Below are 21971 nucleotides of genomic sequence, written 5' to 3'. Positions count from 1 at the left end.
CTTTTTCTCTCCTGCATCCACTATAAGATTCTTTCCCTCTCTTTCCATTCTTTTCTTTTCTTTTCTTTCTTTTTTTTTTTTTGGAATGACAAAACAAAATTTATTCCAATATTCTCTAGGATGTATCTGAGAAACCTGCTTCAAAGAAATCCAAATATAGCCTAACCCAAGACTGCTATGATCAAAGAAATATTTATAAAATTCCTGAAATTCACTTTTTAGGAAAATCATGTATAGAAATACTACATAGATTCCTATCACCATCTGTTTTAATCTTATAAAATATTAGGGAAATATTTTACTAAGATATTAGTGAAGTTATTATTGAGATTGTGTGGGAAGAACACATGGACAATCATAGACAGAGAATTTGGGTTCATGTTCTGGCTCCACCAGTTACTTTGTGACCTTGGGCATCTTGTTTACCCTTTCAACTACAGTTTCACTATTTGCAAAATGGAAATCATATGATTCTTACCACCTATTGTGAAAATGAAGTAAAAATGCATAAAATGCATTTTGTAAGCACAAAGCATTACATAAATGTAAGTTATCACCATTAGCTAAGTATAGAAAGGTTTATCACAGGAAGATTGGCTGATAGCTCATTAATTTTTTTTGGCCCTAGTAACCTTAAGTACTCAAATGGATCTGTGAACTCTTTCATTTGGGTGACCCCACCAACAGTACTAATCATGTATAAACCACTTATGCTTATGCATCTTAGGTGACTCTTGTCCATGTCATTTCAGATCTTTGTCATAAGAGGTCCACCCAAAGTACTGGAACCCTTCCTTATTTTTTCTTAACTTCATAAAGACACACTCTGGCCATTGACCTGTCATCCCTCAACTTGTGATCAGCCTATCTTCTCTCCATGGTGGTCTTCTCATGCTTCTCTTGCTTCTTGTATCTGAATGTCAAATTTTCTGTTCAACTCTGTTTTTTTTTTCAGCAAGAATGTTTGAAAGTCCTCTATTCCACTGAATGACCATATTTTCCTCCTGAAACATGATACTCAGTTTTGCTGGGTAGGTGACTCTTGGTTTTAATCCCAGCTCCTTTGAGTTCCAGAATATCATATTCCACTTAGATCCTTCAGTGTAGATGCTACCAGATCTTGGGTTATCCTGATTGTGTTTCCACAATATTCAAATTGTTTCTTCCTGGCTGCTTGTAAGATTCTCTCCTTACTTTAGGAATTCTGGAACTTGGATTTAATATTCCTAGGAGTTTTCTTTTTGGGATCTTTTTCAGGAGGTGATCGGTGTATTCTTTCAACCTCTATGTTGCCCTCTGGTACTAAAACATCAGGGCAGTTTTCTTTGAGAACTTCCTGGAGGATGATTTCTAGGTTCTTACTTTGATCATGGCTTTCAGGTAGTTTGATAGTTTTTAAATTATCTCTCGTGGATCAATTTTCCAGGTCAGTGGTTTTTCCCATGAGATATTTCACATTGCCTTCTATTCTTCATTTGTTTGGATCTGTTTAACAGCATCTTGATTTCTCATAAAGTCATTAGCTTCCATTTGCTCCTGTCTAATTCTGAAGCCATGATTCTCCTCATTGAGCTTTTGAGATTCTTTTTCCATCTGGCAAATTTGGCTTTTTAAGGCATTCTTCTCCTCATTGCCTTTTTGAGCCTCTTTTGCCATTTGAGTAAGTCTGTTTTTTAAGGTGCTGTTTTCCTCAGTCAGGCTGTTGACTCTCATTTTATAATTTTCTTGCATTGTTCTCATTTCTCTTCCCAATTTTTCCTCCACTTCTCTTATCTGCTTCTTAAGGTCCTCTATGGCCTGTAACCAGCTTGTATTTTCCTTTGAAGCTTTTGGTGCAGGAGTTCTGACTTCACTGTCTTCCTCCTGTTTCATGCTTTGCTCCTTTTTGTCCCCAAAATAGGAGTCTGATGTTGGAATCTTCTGTCTGCTTTGTTTCCTTTGCCTGGTCATGTCGCCCCTCAGTCACTTGACCCCTGGGCTTTTTGCCACAGTAGGATTCTGCCACCAGACAGGGGAGCTTTCGTCCCAAACACTGGGGTTTTCTCAGCTGCTGCAGGTATTAGATGGGTGCCCTCTCTGAGGTCTCCACACGCTTTGACAAGCTGGACACACACCCCAGGACCTCCACCCTAGACCACAATCCAGATCCAAGAAGGTTAAAGTAAGAGCGATTACCCCTCAGACTGGTGCTTGGTCCCCCTACACTCTGCAGGCCAGGAGCTGAAGCTGCCACATGGCAATGGCTGGCTGTGCCAGCGTCTCTGCATCTTCTTGCCCCGGGGGGCAAAAGCCACGCACTCCCAACTACTGGTACCAAAGTCCACACTGCACTGAACTCTCACTTTGTCCTTCACATCTATGTATTGATAAATCTGGAAATGGCCACAGCTGCTGCTGATCTGGAGTCCCTCCTGCCAGCAGCTGGTCAGGCCTGCCCTGGGGCTAAAGCCGTGGTGTGGGGCTGGGCTTGCCTCCCAGAGTACTGCACTGGCCGATTTCTGCCAGCTTGCTGGCCTGCTGGGCTGTCCTCAATGGGAGGTTAGCTTCTCTGTGTCATTTTGTGGGTTCTGCAGCTCCAAAGTTTGTTCAGATTCCCCTTTTTACATGGATCGGGGAAGGTGGAAGCCAGAGTCCAGCGGAGGTCCTGCTTCTACTCCACCATCTTGTCTCTGCCCCACCTTTCCATTCTTTTCTTTGGAGAGGGGAGGCAAAGCAATCAAGGTTAAGTGACTTGTCCAAGGTCACATGGTTAGTGTTAAGTGTCTGCGGTCAGGTTTGAATTCAGATCCTCCTGACTCCAGGGCTGGTACTCTATTTACTGTACCACCTAGCTGCCCCTCTTTTCTTAAGATCATTTAAGACATAGCTGAACTTCTACCAGACCTTGTCTGATCTGACTACTTCTAAATACCCTAATGATGATAGAGTTCAGAGGGAGCAGTATCATTTTCCCATATTTGAATGCATGCAGTTTATTCTTGTTTAATCCTTTATCATCTTTTTTTTATCCTTACCATTTTATGTTCCCCTTCACTCCTCAGTTTGAACTTAAAAGTTTCTCCACAGCTCTGGTCCTTTCATCAAGAATGCTTGGAAATCCTCTATTTCATTAAAGATCCATTTTTTTCCCATAGCATTATATGCCATTTTTCTGGGTAAGTTATTATTGGCTACTGTAGGCCCATATCATTTGGCTTCTGGAATATCAAATTTCAAATTCTCCATTTCTTTATAGTAGTGACCGCTAAGTTGTTTATAAATCTTTTTTTTTCAAAAATTTTATTTTAGACTCAAACACCTGAACACAAATACAGAATAGAGAAAAGAAACAAAAACATGTCATAAACTTAAATATTGGAACTCAAATACAGAGTTAGAAAGAAAAAAAAGCATGTCATGTGCATAGAACATATGAGAATTCAAAATATGTAACAATACATTTTTATTTCAAGAAAACCTATATGATAAATAATACTCATTGTGTTGAGAATTGTCCATCTTTTCTTTGCTTCCTTGTGAGTTTTATTTTGTTTTCTGCTGTGCACTTTTTTACTTTGCTTTTTTTTCTCTCCCCTATCCCCCAGGCCACAATAAAGTTTAGATATGGTTCTCTATAGCTATAAATATATACTTGTTTACAATTCTTACTATGGCTCCTCAGTACTTGATTTCTTTTTGACAGTATGTATATATGTATGTATGTGTGTATCTGTACACGCATACACACACCATATATACTATGTATGTCTATGTATGTATGCATGTTTTTGTGTATTTTCATTGATCAATGTGTGTGTACACACAGACAGTGATCAATGGATTCTTTCTATTTCTGTTTTACCCTTAAATTCTAAGAGATCTTGACACTTTTCTTTTAAGATTTCTTGAAATATGATGCCTAGGTTAGAAGAGGGTTGGGAGAGGAGAGAATTTGGAACTCAAATTTTAAAAAATGATTGTTAAATTTTTTACATGTAATTAGAAAATATTTAACAAAATAAATAAAAAATATTAAAAAAAAAAGAAATACAAGGTCTAGGCTTTTTTTTTTTGTCATGGTATTCAGATAATCCAATGATTTTTAAATTTTTTTCTCTTTGGTCTGTTTTCCAGTACAGTTGTTTTTGCTATGAGATCCCTTATACTTACTTCTATTTGGTCAGCCTTTTGATTTTGTTTTAATATTTCTTGTTGTCCCATGGCAACATTGGTTCCATTTGGTCCATTCTAATTTTTTTTTTTTTTGCTTTTTGGAGGAGCAATTGGGGTTAAATGACTTGCCCAAGGTCACATGGCTAGTTTTGTGTTAAGTGTCTGAGGTCAGATTTGAACTCAGGTCCTCCTGACTCCAGGGCTGGTGCTCTCTTCATTGTGCCACCTAGCCGCCCCCATTCTAATTTTCAAGGAGTTTGTTGCTTGGGCAAGGTTTAGTACCTCTTGTGACAAACTGTTTATTCTTTTTCCAAATCTTTCTTCCATAGCTCTCATTTCTTTTCCAATTTTTTCCTAAATTATTCTCATTCCATTTATAAAAACATTTATCTCTTGCTTTATTTTTTCAGGAATTCTAATTGAGTTTGTACCTCAGCTGTGTTTTTTTTCCTGAGGTATTGCTTGTAGATGTTTTGGAGTCATTCTCTTCTGTTTGTGTCTTGTGTGTCTCTGCTCATTATAGCAAGATTCTTTTTTTTATTTGCCCTTTTTTCCAATCTACTTCCTGACTTTGCACTTGATGTTAGGGTCTGGACTTCACCTCACTTCTGAAGGGAAGAACTGGTTCTGTTTCTACTTTTTGGGGAGTATTGCATGTTGTGTCAGATTTCAGGGATAGGCTGAGAACCTGCAAGTGTTCAGTGCTTCTTAAGTGGTCTGCTTCAGGGCAGTGTTGATTATTGCAACCCTGGTACTCTAAGCTCCCCAAGTTCCTAACCTGAGTTTGGTTCTGTGCAAAACTGGGGTAGACTGTGCACACTAGATTAAACTTCTCCTCTCTCAGCTAGTTGGAAAACAGTTGATTCAGAGTGGCTGAATTATAGGCTCCCTTTTGTTCTGGGATTTCTGCCCTGACCATTTTTCTGTAGGCTGGGCTAGATATTGGAAATGGGGTCACTTGGGGTGTAAACTACACTGCTTGCCACTAGATTCTGCACTTCCTCTTTTCTCTGTACACTGCTTAGGCCCTTCCTATCTAGGAACACCACCTCCCTCCACCACCTTAGTCCAACCTGAACCTGTGACCTAGAACTGGGTAGTGGACAAAAAAGCTGCCAGTTGGCACCTGTCCCTGGCACAGTGCTCCTGCATGGGTCTGGAACCTTGTCTTCCCCTCATGCACAATCTTACCCTGGGCACTGGGATGATTAAATGCAGCATGCTCTGTGTAGCCCTGTCTCCAAGATGGCCTGGACAAATAATTCACTCTTTTTCTTGATCTCCCCAAACAAGATTTAGTTTAGTGCAATTTTTGGAGGAGTTTGTCTAGGGGAGTTCACCGCACTGCTTCCTAACACTCCCACCATCTTTGCTCCCTCGTACTAATAATTTGCAATTCTTTTGAGAACTGTTTGTTGCTATCTTTGAGGAATAGCTCTTTTTCCTATCTGTGTATTTAATTCCCCATATATCTTGGATATCAGACCCTTAAAAGAAATATTTGATATAAAAGTGTTTTCCCCCAATTGTTTCCTTCTTTTTATCCTAGTTCTTGCTCACAAAAACTTTTCAATTTCATGCCATCAAAATTATCCATTTTCTCTTTTATATCCTTTAAGCTTTGTTTAAAAATTTCCCCTCTAGGGAGCTCAAGGGGGTTCCCAGAACCTATACCCCATCAGAAATCTCCCCAAATTATTTTTGTACCTCCAGACCATTCTCTCTTGTCCAACATGAGCAGTTGCCCATCTTATGACCATATTATGACTGCCTTAATGAAAATAGTCCTTCTTTTGTTCAGCTCATGACTCTGCTAATACATTGTTTTGCTTATTTTGGTCATATGTCAATCAACGGAATTATTATGTATCTGGTACAGCTGTTCTTGAATATTTGGATTTCGAACCTTATAAAAATAGGGCCCTAGAAGGAGGGGGTGTCCCAGATCATGAAGAAGATCTAAGTTCCACCACATTAGAGGGGCCATGGCCCCTTTAATAAAGTGTCATTGGCTCAGAAAAAAAAAATTCCCCTCAAGTTGCAAAATTTTGTCTCCATTTTCCTAATTTTTATGTGACCTTTAATATTTAAGTTGACCGTTCATTTGGAATCCATCTTTTACCAAACTGCTTTCCAGTTTGCCCAGCTGTTATCAAATAGTTCCTCCTCAAATAATTTATGTTCTTGGGTCATTGAACACTGCTGAGCTATTGAGCTCAATTATTTCTGATTTTGCTTATCTAGCCTGTTTCACTGATCTACTTCCCTATTTTTTAACCATCGATAAGCAATTTTTATGATAACTACTTTGCAATATAATTTAAGGTCTGGAATGATTTTTCTTGATTTTCTTTTGTTCCTCCAAATGAATTTGGTTTATTATTTCACCTAGCCACATAAAGTAACCCTCTTTCCTCCCCACCTGATAGTTTGAGTTTGATTGGTTAAGATCATTAAATTGTAAATTCAAATTTTAATTCTTGAGAGCTTCCCATCCATTACAGAGAAGTCATGTACCATAGCTTAAAGGTGTTCTAACGGATCTCAAGCTAACTCTTCTCATGTACCTGGAGTGACTATCAGAAGAATATTATTTCCTGCTATCCTGACATATACCTTCCTCTTTTAGACTGATTTCATTTATTCTTTATGTATCTTCTACATAGTTATTTTCATGTCTACTCCATTACAATGTGTATATTCCTCAAGGGCAGGGATTTTTATTTCATTTTACTTTTTGTATCCTATGAACCTAGCACAGTGCCTGGCACCCTAGTAGTAGCACTAAATAAATTTGCTGAATGACTGAATTTTGTTGAACCTTTAAAATCTATACTCCAAAAAAACGACGATGCATTGTCAGACTATTCTCAACATTTCTTTTCTTCTCTATCACAAAATTTAAGATAGGAAATTTTGTGCTCTTTGTTGTACTTATTTATAATAATAATTATTCCCATCCCGAACAAAGTTGCCAACATTTCCAATGCAGCAAATTGTTTCTCCTTATTGGTTAAAATCAGATCCAGAATAGAATTTCCCATTATTTTTTCTTCTAGTATATAGAGTTTGAGGTTCCAGTGGGCCACCCAGGTGAAGATGCTCAGCAGCAAGTGGCAGGAGATGCAGAACTGGGAGTTCAAGTACAGCATTAGGACCAGATATATAGATTTGGTAGTCATATGAAAAGAGGCAATAAATGAACAGAAGGAGCTGATACGACGCACAAGGGAGGGAGAGTTTAAAGGGAGTAGAGGGTTAGGGCAAAAAAGCAATGACGATCCGCATTAGAGTGTAGAGGACTATGAAACAACCAAAGAAATCAGAAGTGGGAAGGGTCACTGAAGGGTAGTATCCAGGAGGAGGGAAGGGGGTAGGGATCAGAAGGGTAAATAAAATGGGCAGAAAAGTCAAAAAATACGAGAACAGAAAAGTCACCAGGTTTAGACACCCACATTACTCAATTCAGCAAGTGTTTATTTAACCTTCATATTCAGAAGAGAAATAAAAAAATTAGATTAAAAAAATAGTAGTTGTTCCTCTTGGAGCTTAGTTTTAGTAGGGAAAGACATTAAAACGTGTTGTTCTAATATATTGTGTTTGTAGAATAGCTACAACAAAGATATGCAAAATAAAGTGTTTTCTGAGATGCTATGGGGAAGATTCTTACAGTCAAAGCTATGAGAGAAAGTGGCATTTGAATTATGCTAAAAAGTTAATTAGGAATTCAAGAAGAGAAGGGGGAGGAAGGCCATTCCAGATACACGTAAGATTACAATAAAAGCTGGAATGCAGTAAATGCACTTAAGAAGCACAGCATGCGCCCGAGGGAGAGATCATTTGGAGTTTGGCGGGAGAAGAGGATAAAGGGAGGCTTCCTTTTTCCCAAAGAAATCAAGGAAAGTTTCCTAGAGGAGATGGCATTTGGATTGGGCTTGAAAATTTAAGTTGGAATTCAAGGAGGCGAAGAAGGCATGGAAGAGGGGCAACTATATTAATTATTCTCTCTCCCCTACTGACACTGCGGACTGACATTGAGCGAGTGACTTCTGTCGGGCCCCCATCCGTCACTTCAAACACCTTTCGCTTCCATGACCACGCCCCGGCCGCCTGGCCCCGTTAGATCGGGGCACTTCTTCCCACCGCCAGTCTGCGCTGTCGGTGACGCTACTTTCTCCAGTTCCTTCGCCAGCCCCTCCTCTCTGCAGAAAGAGACGGAGGTGGAGGGAGAAAGATACCCGCATTAGGAAACTTAAGGCTGGGGCCTCCTACCTAGACCTTGCCTAGAGTCACCTCCGGAACAGGCCTACTGCCCTTCCACCTTTCCTTTCCCTTCCTCCCTGTGGAGCCCTTCCTTCCGTCTGGGCTCCAGCTCTCTGATTGGCCGGCTGTGCGACTTCCGGCTGTTCTCCCTCCCCGAGAGCAGCCGCGATTATGCGGCTTTTTCTGCGTATCAACTGTGTTCTCTCCGCGCCCCGCTTTGTGGTTCTGACAACATGTGGAGACTCCCAGGGATGCTGGGCCGAGGTGAGAGGACGCCTAGCGGACACAGGGATCCTATCTCCGTCATGTCGCGGAGCCCCAGCGGCTGTAGGAAGAGTTAGATCGGAAAACGTGGCGAAAGGCAGAGAGGGGCCCGCGCCATGATGGAATGGGCAGGACCAACCCGGTTGTAGGCGGGGCCTTGAGGAAGGGGCGGGGATAGCCACGTGGGGGTGGAGTTCTGCTGAGACAGGAGTTTATCTTTGTGACTGACCTTGGGCAAGTCACTTGACTTTTGAGGGGGATTGGTTTCCTCTTATGTAAAATGGACACAATAAGTGCACAGCCTACCTCACAACACCATTTTGTAAACTTTAAACACGCTATAATCATTACCATTAGTGAGCATAGCCATCAGTCAACCAAATGAGATATTTATAAAACTTGCAAAAACCCCATAATGGATGGGAAGCTTTCAACAATTAAATTTTGATTTTCCAGTTTGGTGGTCTTAACCAATCAAACTATGGGATAGGGGGAAGAGGGATACTTTATATAGTTAGATGAAATTTATATATACATGCTTATTCCCTTCCTCCTTATAAAATAGAGGAAACCATGAGAGGCCAGTGTCAAGGACAGGACCTAAGTGCCAAGGAAGAAAAGATAGGTCTAGGAAAGAAAGGTAGTGAATTAAGAAGAAATCATTGGGTCCTTGGGGTTTGGAGTCACTTTTCCCAGCTGTCTTAGGGTATCACTGGTGCTGCCCTTCCCTTGTATGATTCAGGAGCCAGGTACCAGTGGAAGCAGAGGTTATCTCAACATTTGAGTTGCTGACTGTCCATATCTCCCTCTTCTTAGCCCTACAGCACCTGCCAAAGTACAGCCTTCGTGGTGTGACTCCTGGGGCTCCCAGCCAGGATGAGCCTCAAATCACTTGGTCACCACAGTCCATCCCTGTGCCCAACCATAACAGGTAAGTATAAGAGCTACTTCTCAGAAACCTACCACAGAGCCCCTACCCTTCACCAGGAGCCTACCCCCACCTATTTAACAGACCTTGAAGGTTTCCTTTTGATTTCTATTTAGGCATGAGCCCCATACCCTGGGTGTGGGCAGTGGCCCAAGGTACCAAAGCTGGAAAAATCCGTTCCAGTGGATCTCAAGCCGCCTGTCCTGTCATAGAATGTGGGATGCTGTCTCATGGGTATGCCTTCCCTGCATCTGTCCAGGGTATATTTAGGGTCTAAGTTTTGAAATATAACCAAGAGATGAAATGATGGTGTCATCATTATGAATAGACAAGTAATTTATCATCTGGATCAAAGGAGATAAAGTATGTAAAGCACTTTGCAAACCTTAAAGCATTTTATAATATAAGTAGTCAGGGGCAGCCAGGTAGCGCAATGAATAAGAGCACCGGTCCCAGAGTTGGGATGACCTGGGATCAAATCTAGGCTCAGACACTTAGCACTCACCCAGAAACACCTGGCTGTGTAACCTTGAGCAAGTTACTTAACCCCAATTGCTTAGGGGCGGCTAGGTGGCTCAGCCAGTAAGAGCACTGGCCCCAGAGTCAGGATGACCTGGAATCGAATCGGAGCTCAGATACTTAGCACCATACCCAGAAATAACTGGCCGTGTAACCTTGAGCAAGTTACTTAACCCCAATTGCTTTAAAAATAATAATAATAATATAAGTAGTCACTATTAGACTAAGTGTAGATAGCCCATGATGGGGGAGGGGGTAGAGAAAGCAGTCTTTGAGAAAGCTGTTAAAGAGATTCACCACCTTCATCTTCTGTATAAGTTCACTTTTATTCTTTCTCTCATTTTTTATCCTTTCTTTTTATTATTGGCACTTAATACTTGCAGATTGGCCCAGGTGCTAGAAATACAAAGAAGTTTTAAAAAGCCTGCCTCCAAGGGGACTTTGAGTCTAGTTTGGGGAACTAATATGCTGACTGGTATAAACCAGTACTGCAAAAGTTCTTCCCCTATCAGAAAAAGAAGATTTTAAAGGCACTGACTCTGGTCTCCCTTATAACCAGACAGTGCCTAGACATTACTGGTAGGTCATTAATAAACATGTATTGTTTTCAGGACTCTATGCCTAATGAAGTGAAAAGGTTGTTTGAATATCGTCTTTGCCCTCTAGGGTCTATGGTAGCAGTGTGGAATGAATTAGGCACATATGTAGAAAACACATCCTATCCTTCAGCTGGAGATAAGAGAAATCTACTGGTTTCATAGGCAGTAGCAGAGAATAAAGGCATGTCAGGTGATGTTTGGGCCTAGTCTTAAGCCAAGACACATCTATTCCCATTCCATCCACCTACCCCAACCAAGGTCTTAGTGTTGACCCTGAGGCCATTCAATTCAAACCTTTATTGAGTTCCTGCCACTTGCAATGCATTATCTTATGTCAGGGGTTCTTGACCTGGAGTCCAGCAGTAGATTTCAAGGGTTCCCTAAACTTGGAAGGGGAAATTAAAAATTCATCATTATTTTCACTTATCTCTAACTGAAATTTAGCATTTCCTTCAATTATGAATGTAGGCAACAGTTATTCTGAGGACTCCAAAAGGCTTCACCAGACTGCCAAGAGCTACATGACACAAAACAAGATGAAGAAGCGCTGTCCTAGGTGCTAGAGATGTCACTGTCATTTTTTGTAATCCAGGCCATAGTCCTTCCGCATTGATTCCATTTTTTCAAACACCCCTATGGACTGTATCTGATTGCAACAGTAGCTTCTCCTTCCTGCAGTCCATTCCTCTCTAGGAAGCCCCAGGTGCGCTTGAGTAGTATCTAATTCATACAGTCTCCTCTTGAGGAATAATATGGGCTAGGAAACTCATTCCACCCGCCCCACTGCCCCTTTTTTCCCCTTAAATTAAGCAAGGTTAGTACTGTGCTCAGGGTTACCAAGCAAACCAATATTATAGCTGGCACTGGAACCCTAATACAAAGCCCAGCACTTTGTTCACTAATCTAATCAATCAAGGATAGGAACCTTATGTGTAAACCAACAAGGATAATGTTTTTAACCTGCAAGGCACAGGAGTAGCCTTCTTATTTCCTTACATTTTCAAAAATTGTCTCAACAGTTACTGAGTCACATCTGTCTGTAAAGATATCTGTGAGGAAGTCATCCTCCAGGGTTGGGTGAAGTAAGGGTTGTCCTGGCAGGAAATCATGATCTGTTACAGTATCCTAGATTACAGAGGGGCCAGTTTATTCCTCTTATTGCTTGTACCCAGTTGGGTTTCTGACAGGTCTTTTTTTTTTTTCTCTCAGGGAACCCTGGCTGTTCTGGCCCTGCAGCTGGCCAAGCAAATCCAATTTCAGGCATCATTACGTGGTTTCCAGAGACAAGAACAGTGCTCTTGGCACAGTCACCTGGACCAGATCCGTTTCTCCCCTTTGCTGTGCCAAGACTTATGTAAGTTATCTCTTGGGCAGGCAGAAGGAGTGGTTCTGGAGTTCCTCTTGGCCAGGATGTAGCTGTAGGACACACCCCAGGAAAAGAGCCATCAGCTCTTCCTCGTTAGGGGGGTCAGAAATGAGGTCAGAGGAAAGTGAATGTGGTAAAGTTATATCCACCCAGGGCGTAGGACAATTCCACCCTTGAAAGTTCTTCTATCCTACTCAGCCAAGAGAGGGAGCTGAACAGAGGGTCCTGATGCCCCCTTTGTTATTGTTTTAAAATATTTTTTTATGTTAAATTTTTTCAATCATCAAGCATTTTTTTTTTCTACCTCCCACCTCTCTCCCCACTTCAAGAAAACAAAACCCCAGGGGTGGCTAGGTGTCACAGTGAATAGAGCACCAGCCCTGGAGTCAGGAGAACCTGAGTTCAAATCTGGCCTCAGATACTTAATACAAAAACTAGCCATGTAACCTTGAGCAAGTCACAATCCTAATTGCCCTCCAAAAAGCAAAAAAATAAAAATAAGAAAACAAAACCCCCATAATATAGATATAATCATGCAAAATAAATTCCTACACTGGCTATGTATCTCATTCTGCATATTAGCCTGTAACTTCCCTGTCACAAGGTAGACAGCATTCTCAGCCACTGACTCTCTGGAATTTCAATAGATCATTGTATTGATTAGAATTTTTAAGTTTTTCAAAATTGTTTTTATAATGTTAATATTATAGTATACCTGGCCTTCTTTGGAAAATAGCTTCCTACCAACCCCCAGAGCTTCCCAATTTTTTCTTTATTTTATGGCACACTCATTTTTAGTTTTTCATACCACAGTAGTTGGTGTGGGACAAACCCAATATTTTTTTTTTTTGGAGGAGGGAAGGTAGGGTGATTGGGGTTAAGTGACTTGCCCAACCAAGGTCACACGACTAGTTTTTGTGTTAAGTGTCTGAAGCTGAATTTGAACTCAGGTCCTCTTGACTCCAGGGCCAGTGATGTATTCACTGTGCCACCTAGCCATCCCCTAAACCCAGTATTCTTAGGTCAGAAACAGAAATCAGCCCTCTTCTACCCCTGCCATTTCATTCTTCAGCCAGTGGCCCCTATACCTTAAGGTGTATCCCATACAATCAGATTACAGGTAGGCAAATAATTTGAATGGTCCCCTGGAATTTGTTGTAATAAGATCAGACTTAGAGTTCAAATGATAAGGAATGAACTTCCTGCGGGAACAAGTGTGTGAAAAAAAAACACAGGTCCCATCCAGTGTTTTAGGCAAGAAGCAGGTATAGTGGTACATCCTGTCTCCCTTCTCTTACTCCCCAATCTTAGCACTCTTATTTGGCTTGTATTTCCCAGCACAAATGGGGAAGTAGGAAAACCTTAACCCACCACCTTCCAGCCAGTGCTCCCTCCCCTTTCCCTGCTTAGCTGGACATTGAAATCTCTCCCATCCCTTCCCCTTTGAGAGGAAGTCTATAGTCTTCACTGCACTTCAGTCCTCCAGGCCACTCTTTGCTTCCCACTGGTGGTCATCTAGGTCTCTTCATATATCCCCTCACACCCCACTCCAACTTGCCAAACAAACATGGCCACTCATGCTGCTTGGATAAATGGGACAGTCACTGACTACAGTCTCTCCTATAGGTGGAGGGCCACCATTTGATTTTGTTAATGTCTGACCTCACAGTATACACTAAAGTCTACTAGACCTTGCCATCTGCCCCACCCCTATGTTTCTTAGACCCTAGGCATTGCCATCTGGCCTGCCAGTATACTCTGAGAATCCCCAGGCCTAACTGTTTGCCCTGTAGCTAACCCCTTAGTACTCTTCCATCCACTTTGTAACAGAATACTCGTATATGTGTTGTCTCTCCCAGTTAGAATGTGAGCTCCTTGAAAGGGCTGATTGGCACTTTTCTATTTGTATCCCTAATGCTTAACATATAATAAACTCTTAATAAATGCTTTTTCATTCAGAGGGAGCCTTTGGGGAACATTCACAGATAATGATTTTAAGATGAGAAGTTGGAAAATGAGGAAAAGGAGGAAAGTGGTAGGTTCCCAAAACAATAGAATAGTCAGTTTGATCTTTAGCAAAATTCTAGAACAGACAGTTTGTGAGCATTTCTAAACTAAAGAAATCATCATCACATCAGTCAGTATGGATTCACTAAAAAAAAAAAGTCATGCCATACTAACCTGATTTCTTTTTTCAGAAGTTTACTAAATAAGGGGGATGCCAAAAAACATTATTAATTTCGAATTCTCCAGAGCAGGTAGCCTTTTCCCTCATGATCTGTGGAGGCCTCGGAAAAATGTGGACTAGGTATAATTGAATGGATTCAGATCATTGAACAATTGTACCCAAAGTACATTTATTAATAGACATATGTCTTTCTGCATGGTAGGGGGAAAGGGTTCTTTGTTATTGTGAAAGAGGAAATGACTTTAGTCTATATGACTCTAGAATATAGAGCTAGTATTAGATATAAGTTATAGACAGACAAATTTGGGCTCAGTATCAGGAAGTGTTCTGACAGTTATCCAAAAATGAGTGTTCACCTGTTCTGTCATAGAAAGGATTTTTGCATTGGGAGGACAGTTTGCATGAATAGCCTCTAATCCTCTCCCAAATGGTGATTACCTAGGAGAACACAGAGAAGTAGTGGACAGATATAGGAAGTACCAGGAGAGGCTAGGCATCATAGAGTCATCAGAATACAGGGTTAGAGTCTGCCCAAGCATCCTTAAAACACCAAAGCTGCAGTTCAACCTGGGACAGGACTTTACACGTGTTTTATGCCTTGCCACTTTCTCCCTGGCATTTTCTAGGGCTAAAGAAAAACATTCTCCCTACAAGTGATCCCCCAGCCCCCTGCCACATTTGCCCCGAGGAGCCCACAGAAGAGCAGAAAGGAGCTGACCATCAGGACCCTTGGCCTGAGAGCCTTGCTTCACGGAGCTCCACGAGGACGGCCAGACTTAGGGGTCCCTGTGAAGCCGGTAATGAACTGGTGTCTCTTGGAGTCAGAAGAGATCCAAAGGGTTGGGAAGGTCTGCGCTGGTGAATGTTTGCTACTGAAAACCTCAGGACAGTGCAGTGGGCATCCCTTTGTAATTGTATACTTCTGGACTCTGGGAAACAGGGTGAATCAAAGCAAAGGACTTGTTCCCTTTGCTGTATAGCTGTAGATCTCTGGTCTTTCCCCAGAATCTGTTGGCATTGCTTTCTTGGATGCAACTGGAACAGGCCCCTGTCACACCACCAGAGAGAGCCTGGTATTGGTGAGATGTCGTCACTCAGAGGCTTATATTTGTGCCCTGAACAGGGAATTGGGACATTCCCAGGGCCTGGGGAGGGATCTATCTTGACGATCCCAAACTGACCCTTCTGGTTGTTTGTTACTCAGGAGCAAGAGGAAACAGAGCCTCTTTCCTTAGAGGAAGCCATGTTGTCCTTGCAGCAGCAATTCCAGCTCAGTGTTTCCATCGCCCTCAATTTCCTGGGTAACTGATTGCCACCCTGGGATGAGGTGGGGGTATTGAAAAAGGGAGAGGACACAAAAGGTAATTGAATGGTTTTCTGGTATAGCAGAAATGTTGAAACTTTGAATAGGGGAGCTAAAGTCCCTGGTATAAGTCATGGAAAAGCAGGACCCATGGGGTGGAACCACATACAACCTCAAGAAGTGCTCAGAGAACCTGTGCCCACATCTAGAATATCTTAAGTTGGTACACCCTGCCCTAAAGTGACTAAACATGGGTCACAATCTTAGAATGAAACCAGGGAGCCATCCAGTTCAGTGGGGTTAAATCTGTAGATAAAGTGTTAGGATAGAAGTTGGGTCTTCCTTCCTGTCTTTTCCCTTTCTCCCACCCAACTCCCTACTTTGTGCCTGGAAGGGGTGGGCTTTTATCAGTCCTGCCAAAAGAACTTAGAATAAGTAAGACGGTGGCTGGAGTTAAATTGCTGTTTAAAATGAATCTGGCTTTTGCATCATCACCTTTGAGTGATTCAAGCAGAGGTTAATCTGTTCTGAGCATAACATGAAACTATTCAGTAACAGTGGCAGGCATTATATGATGAAGTCCAGAAAAAGCAGTGGTACAGGCAGAAAAGACTAGGAATTCAGAGAAAGGAAAGATTATCTTGGGTGGAAATTGTTTAGAGAAGTTGAGTCTTGAGCTAAGCCCTGATAACTGAAGAAGAAAAAGCATCCCAGGCATTTATCAGCATGAACAAGGTTTTGCCATTTGGAAGGAGTATGGTCTCTTCCTTCTCTGTTTTCTCTTATACTTTTAGGATCAGGAGTAAGGAAGTAACCTGTCATCAGGCAGTCTGTGCTCTGGGTCCATGGGGTCTTTGGCAAATGTTGTAGGAATTTCACAGTGTCTCTTCTGCCCTGTGATCTCTTACAGGGACTGAAAATATGAGAAGTGGCAATTGTGAATCAGCATACTCTTACTTCCAGAAAGCTGCGGACCGGGGTTATAGCAAAGCTCAGTTCAATGTAGGCCTGTGTTATGAGCATGGAAAAGGGACTCAGAAAGATATCAGCAAGGTGAGTGAAGCCTTCTGATTGATCCCCACTCCTCTGTGCCAGCTTGCTAAGAGGAATCAAAGCCGGGTAGAAAAGTAGGATCTCCCCCTATGGGGAACAGCCCTGACCCAGTTGAGGATAAAAAACAACTCAGGGAGAGTCTCTCACCCAGTAACAGGGGAGCCTTCCAGAGATGAAACTGAACGTGGTGCCTGTCCATTTGTGCCAGGCAGTTTTTTATTACCAGCTTGCTGCCCAGAAGGGCCACCAAATGGCTCAGTACCGCTATGCCAGGTCCTTGCTGAGTGACCAGTCCCCAGCAAAGGAAGCTGATAAGCAGAGAGCAGTGGCCATGTTAAAGCAAGCAGCTGATGCTGGCCTCAAAGAGGTGAGGCTTCTGTCTGAAGGTGGGAGGGGGAGGTCCCTGTTGGCAAGGATTGAGATGTCCCTTTTCCTGCCTCTGCCTTAGGCGCAAGCCTATCTAGGGGTACTGTTTACCAAGGAACCGTTCCAGGATGAACGAAAAGCCGTGAAGTACCTTTGGCTTGCAGCCAGTAATGGGGTAAGTGGGGAGTGACATAGGAGCCTCGACTGAGTCCTCTGGAGCTCTGGGAGAGCAGGAGAAAGAAGGGCAAGGGGGAGTAACACAGTTACTAACCAGGATGAGCTTGTCCTGCAGTCTCCCCATGTCCAAAGCCTTTCTTTCTTCATTTCTTGGTCAGCAACCAGGCAGCTTTGCCTAGCATTCTTGGGCAAAAGAATTTTTTTTCAGTTTCATTTGGTGAACGTATCTTAGGTTACTGACTACCCTTCTCCTTCTGTTCCTGTCTTCACTCTCAAAGAACTTTATGAAACCTTCTCTGGGTTGAAATGAACCTGAATTTTAATGTGTAAGTGTGAGGAGTCTCTAAGTTAGGAAGGAACACCAAGAAGATGGACTGACAGGGAGCTATTTGTCACCTCGGCCAATCATGATACAGTGAGAGCCTCTTATGCAACCATGGCAGCAGTGCCCAAGGCTAGAGCTCTTTTAACAGGTCCTTGGTATTAGTCCAAGCATCTATTCTACAACATAACAGAGTCTTGGGGGACGTTATTCGACTCAGAAAATATTCAAATACCTTTAAGAAGGTGTGCAAAACTAAGCTTTGAGTATTTATTGTGTGGCTAGAAGATAGAGTGGTGTATTGTAAGTACTTTGTTTTTTCATCTGGCTAGGCATTCATTGGTTAGAAGAGTCTCAATAGGGAAGCTCCCGCTCCTGATGCCAATATGCAACTGTCCTATACCTTGGAGGATGGTCATAGAGAACTGCCTCAGGACAGTGGGAAGATAAGTGCAATAGCATGTTGGGGCTTTAATGAGCAAGTACCCATGGTCACACTGCCAGTATGGGTCAAAGATAGCACTTGAACTCCCGTGCTTTCTTTCAGTACTTCACACTGCACATATTATAAAATAGACCCTGTTCCTGGCCTAAATAGAAGGGAGGGGAAGCTAGATGGTATGGTGAATGGATTGCTGAAGTTGGGAGTAAGGAAGACCAAAATTCAAATCCAGCCTTGGATACTTACCTAGCTGTGCGACCCTGAGCAAATCCCTTAGCCATTCTCAGTTTCCTCCCCTGTAAAATGGGGATAATAATAGTATCTACCTCATGGGGTGGTTATGAGGATCTAGTGAAATAGCCTATCTAAAGTGCTTTGGAAGCCTTAAAGTGCTATATAATGCTAGTTATTAATTAGGAGAGTTTTTTTTCTCAAACATTAATTCTTATAAAATTGGCCTCAGGCAAGGTTACAGGAGCTTTAATTTCCAGCATCCTAAGGATGCTCTTTACTCAAACTCCTTACCTATAAGCCCTGTGTTACCTACTGTTAGGTCTTCAGACTGTGGCCACACAATGTCTTTAGAATGTTCATCCATAGTCTGTGTATTCACTTCATTTCCTATCATAATAAACATAGCTGGCTGACTTTCTTCTCCAGATTTTCCATGATTTATCCTTCATTCACTTCTCTATTCAGTAAGTATCGTTCCTGGTGAGGGATGCTCCACAATCCGCAGATATTCAGTACCTCTGAGTAATCTCTGACTCTGTCTTCTTTGGGCTAGGCTGGCTCTAATCTCAGATTTTCCTTGATAACCTCTGATTTCTTTTTGTGGTGATGGTTCATTGATGGTGTCAATGCTAGATCTTGGTTCTTGCTTTATACAACATGGGTGAAAATTGCTGGCTCCCAAGCCCTTTGGTCTCTTCTTTTTTTTCTTTCTTTTTTCTTTTCTTTTTTTTTTTTTTGGCTTTTTGGAGGAGGGAAGGTAGAGCAATTGGGATTAAGTGACTAGCCCAATGTCACATGGCTAGTTTTGTGTTAAGTCTTTGTTCTCTTCTTCTGCTTAATATGTCCTGCATCTATGATCTTGCATATGTGTGTATGTGTGCCTTTTTTAGGATTCTCAGAGCAAGTACCACATGGGGATTTGCTATGAAAAGGGCCTTGGAGTCCAGAAGAACCTAGGAGAGGCCATGAGATATTACCAGCAATCAGCTGCCCTTGGGAATGAGCCAGCTGAGAAGAGGCTGAAGATGCTATTCTCAGCACAGCTGGAAGGTACAGTTAGCCCTAGCCCCTCTGCGTGTCTCACCCACAATTCCTTAAAGGAACTGGGGTAAATCATTAGATCCAACCCACATGGCATGGTCAGAATGAGAGATTTTTCCCTTTCCTGAGAAACAGCTAACCCCATACAAAGGCAGTTACCCCTGGTGATGGAGAAGATAGTGGCCACTGGTAGTTCCTTCTTTATGTCAATTTTTTTTTACTATTTTATTTTATACTTCATACTTTGATAGTATTACAGGTTTTCCATATGTAGCCATAGTTCACTTGATTCCTATGATCCCTACAAGGAATTATCCCATTTTTCACACAGAGGATCCTATAGATCTTAGGCCTAAGGTCACTTACCTAGTCAATGACAGAGTTGGGACTAGAACACTGATCTTCTGACTCTAGTCCAGTAATCTTTCCACTGTACTCCTCAGTGTTCCAGTCCATGGTGGGAAGGCCTGGTCACTGTGTTATTACTTGCTGTTGTACCCTGTATCTTCCTTCTCTGAATGCAGTGGAGAATTGATGAGGCATCCTCCAAGTGCCAGGAGGATTGGGGTAGAATTGGTATGCTGGGGGCAGCAAATCTGTGTTATGTCCCTCACATTAGGTCTTGTGGCTAGAGCACTAGGCTTGAAGTCAGAAAACCCTAGTTTGAGTTCTGCCTCAGACACTAACTAGTGGTATTCCCTTGGACAGTGAGGTTACGCTTCAGGTTCTTCATCTGTAAAATGAGAGTATTGGATTTGGTGGCCTCTAAAGTTCTTTCCAGCCCCAAATCTGTGATGCTATGATTCTTTTTTGCAACTTTATGATCTTAGAAAGTTGCCTATAGTACCAAGAGGTTGCATAACCCTTACGTGTCAGAAGTGGGTCTTGAACCCAGGTATTCTTGCCTTTGAGGCCCCATCTACTGTGCCACACTGCTTCTCAAAAAACAAAAACAAAAAAACCCCAAGATCCTATTCATTGAATGATAGTTCTTATCTCTCTTCCTCACAGCTTTAGGGCACAATAATCCAACACTTAAAGGTTTGAGGTCCTTCTCCAGCCCTTCTTTCTATACTCTGGATACAGCCTTGAATGGGGCTACCCACCTTCCCCATGCATGGAGCACAGGAAGCCTTGGGCTTCTTAGCAGAATGGATCATCTGCAATCCAGCCCTGTAGCATCCAGTGTGACAGAACCCCCGAGTCCACACCCTTTTGAGATGCATCTAGTAAAACTAGGATTTGGATAAGGTAAGAATATAGCCTCCAAGAGGATAAAACTTGGGGTGGTTTGAGGGGATAGCAACCAGAATATAAAAAATATAAATAAAATATTTTTAAAAACCCTGCTCTTTTGTGAGGAAATGGTAATTGAGGATAGTATTCTCTGGTATGGGCTGGTTCAAAGTTCACTACAGAGAGTTGGGAGCTATACCCGGCAATTGTTTTCAGAGCTTAGCAAAGTAATGTGTATAGAATCTTTTCCAGTCCCAGAACAATAAGGTTTCACTTCTGTTTGGCTTATATTTTTTTTGATTTGAAAGAGGATTTCCAGTCACGGCTGTTCCCTGAATGTATCTGTTTGGCCCCACAACAGTCACTTCAGTCCCAAAGATGGAAGCTGTGGGAATCTTTCACTAACACTGGACACAGCCTTGGGCCCAATTGGAGGAGTTGGTGCTGTCCAATCAGATCCTTCTGTGAAGACCTGGAAGAATCTTTTATCTTTCCGTGGAAAGTGGAAGACGAGTGTGAGTTCTGTGAGCAAGAGTGTGGTTTTCCATAGCCTCACTTGGGACATTATATAACATTCAAATCTCTAATATTTAATAAAACCAGCCAATTAAAACAAAAACTAGGTTTTCTTATCACTTCATCCCCTTTAAATGTGAATGGGAGATGAATGGGGGCAAAAGAGGGCAGCCCAACCTTCTTAGCTAAAATCTTTCCATTAGACAGTTTAAAGTCACATGACTAGATATTGTTCCAAAGGGAATTCTTAGCAAGAAATGCATCCACCTTGTTCCGTTGACTTCCTTATTTCTTGTTAATAGCTCAAATTAATGGTTTTACTAATAACTTCTCTTTTTAATGATACTCACCTGTGTTTAATGAAACATATTTAGGTAAAAATCAAAAGAATATGGATGGCTAGATGGCTGAACGATTAATATCTAGATAGAGAACATTTTACAGGTTCACAAGGTTTCAGAAAAAAAAAGATTGAGATTAATTGGCAAAATAATCCTCTTTCACACCCCCTGTTGCTTCAAGTTCATTTTTTTGTCTATCCCTTCATTGATGAACTTTACCATAGAACTTTCTCAATAGGTCCCTCCCACACCCAATGTCTCCCAGAGTTTCCTAAAGTTCCAATGACTTTCCTTCAATACCCACTCCTTAGCTTCCCTAGCCATTCTTCTTACAGAATAAGTCTTCTCACAGAATATCAGCCACATTGGGAAGTGGGGTTATCATCATTGGATAGACTCTGTTGCCCCTCCCCCATGGCTACATCACAAAGACCATAATAATTGACATTTGTGTAGTACTTTAGGTTTGCAAAGTTTAAAATTTACTTAAAATTTCTTACTTGCAGTCTCTCACAATTATCTCATCTGATTTTGACTAGGTAGATACTACAGGATATTATCCTCATCTAAATGAGACTTAGGGAGTTAAATGGCTAGCTCATGACTACACAGCTGGCAAATCTCAGAAACAGAAGATCTTTTCTGACTCCAAATCCAGTGC

At 41.8% G+C, this 21971-nt stretch overlaps 1 protein-coding gene and 1 long non-coding RNA gene across 4 annotated transcripts; one reads left to right on the top strand and one right to left on the bottom strand.

The window, feature by feature from the left end:
* Nucleotides 1-790: 790 nt before the first annotated feature.
* On the bottom strand, nt 791-8308 carry LOC138172821 (uncharacterized). The gene is made up of 2 exons (XR_011171256.1): nt 8173-8308; nt 791-3298 (listed from the first exon to the last, which is right to left on the bottom strand). It is a non-coding gene; the product is annotated as an uncharacterized lncRNA (long non-coding RNA).
* A 203-nt stretch (nt 8309-8511) lies between these two features.
* On the top strand, nt 8512-21072 carry DELE1 (DAP3 binding cell death enhancer 1). Of its 3 annotated transcripts, none has more exons than XM_069102712.1 (13): nt 8512-8679; nt 9496-9610; nt 9724-9841; nt 11935-12079; nt 14906-15076; nt 15285-15358; nt 15484-15580; nt 16493-16635; nt 16844-17002; nt 17084-17176; nt 19067-19226; nt 20229-20468; nt 20815-21072. In XM_069102712.1, exons 1-12 carry the CDS (start codon nt 8649-8651, stop codon nt 20465-20467), a joined length of 1545 nt encoding a protein of 514 aa, XP_068958813.1. In that variant the 5' UTR covers nt 8512-8648; the 3' UTR covers nt 20468; nt 20815-21072. The 3 variants fall into 3 exon arrangements, with proteins under 3 accessions (XP_068958813.1, XP_068958814.1, XP_068958815.1); XM_069102713.1 differs by having other exon boundaries at nt 20762-21072; XM_069102714.1 differs by lacking the exons at nt 15285-15358; nt 15484-15580.
* Nucleotides 21073-21971: the final 899 nt, after the last annotated feature.

Source organism: Petaurus breviceps, unplaced genomic scaffold (genome assembly GCF_028583685.1).
Source record: "Petaurus breviceps papuanus isolate PSGF00001 unplaced genomic scaffold, PetGlider_PUasm1.0 551, whole genome shotgun sequence".
In the NCBI taxonomy this organism is placed as follows: domain Eukaryota; kingdom Metazoa; phylum Chordata; class Mammalia; order Diprotodontia; family Petauridae; genus Petaurus; species Petaurus breviceps.
The sequence above is the reverse complement of the archived record's forward strand: the minus strand, read 5'-3'. Positions and strand labels throughout refer to the sequence as shown.

Bases quoted from the DNA above. Each gene is read 5' to 3' on its own strand.
- DELE1 (XM_069102712.1), top strand. From the start codon at position 8,649: ATGTGGAGACTCCCAGGGATGCTGGGCCGAG. The intron at 15,359-15,483 runs GTGAGATGTCGT...TTTGTTACTCAG, and splicing joins CCAGAGAGAGCCTGGTATTG to GAGCAAGAGGAAACAGAGCC. The intron at 17,177-19,066 runs GTAAGTGGGGAG...TGCCTTTTTTAG, and splicing joins GGCTTGCAGCCAGTAATGGG to GATTCTCAGAGCAAGTACCA.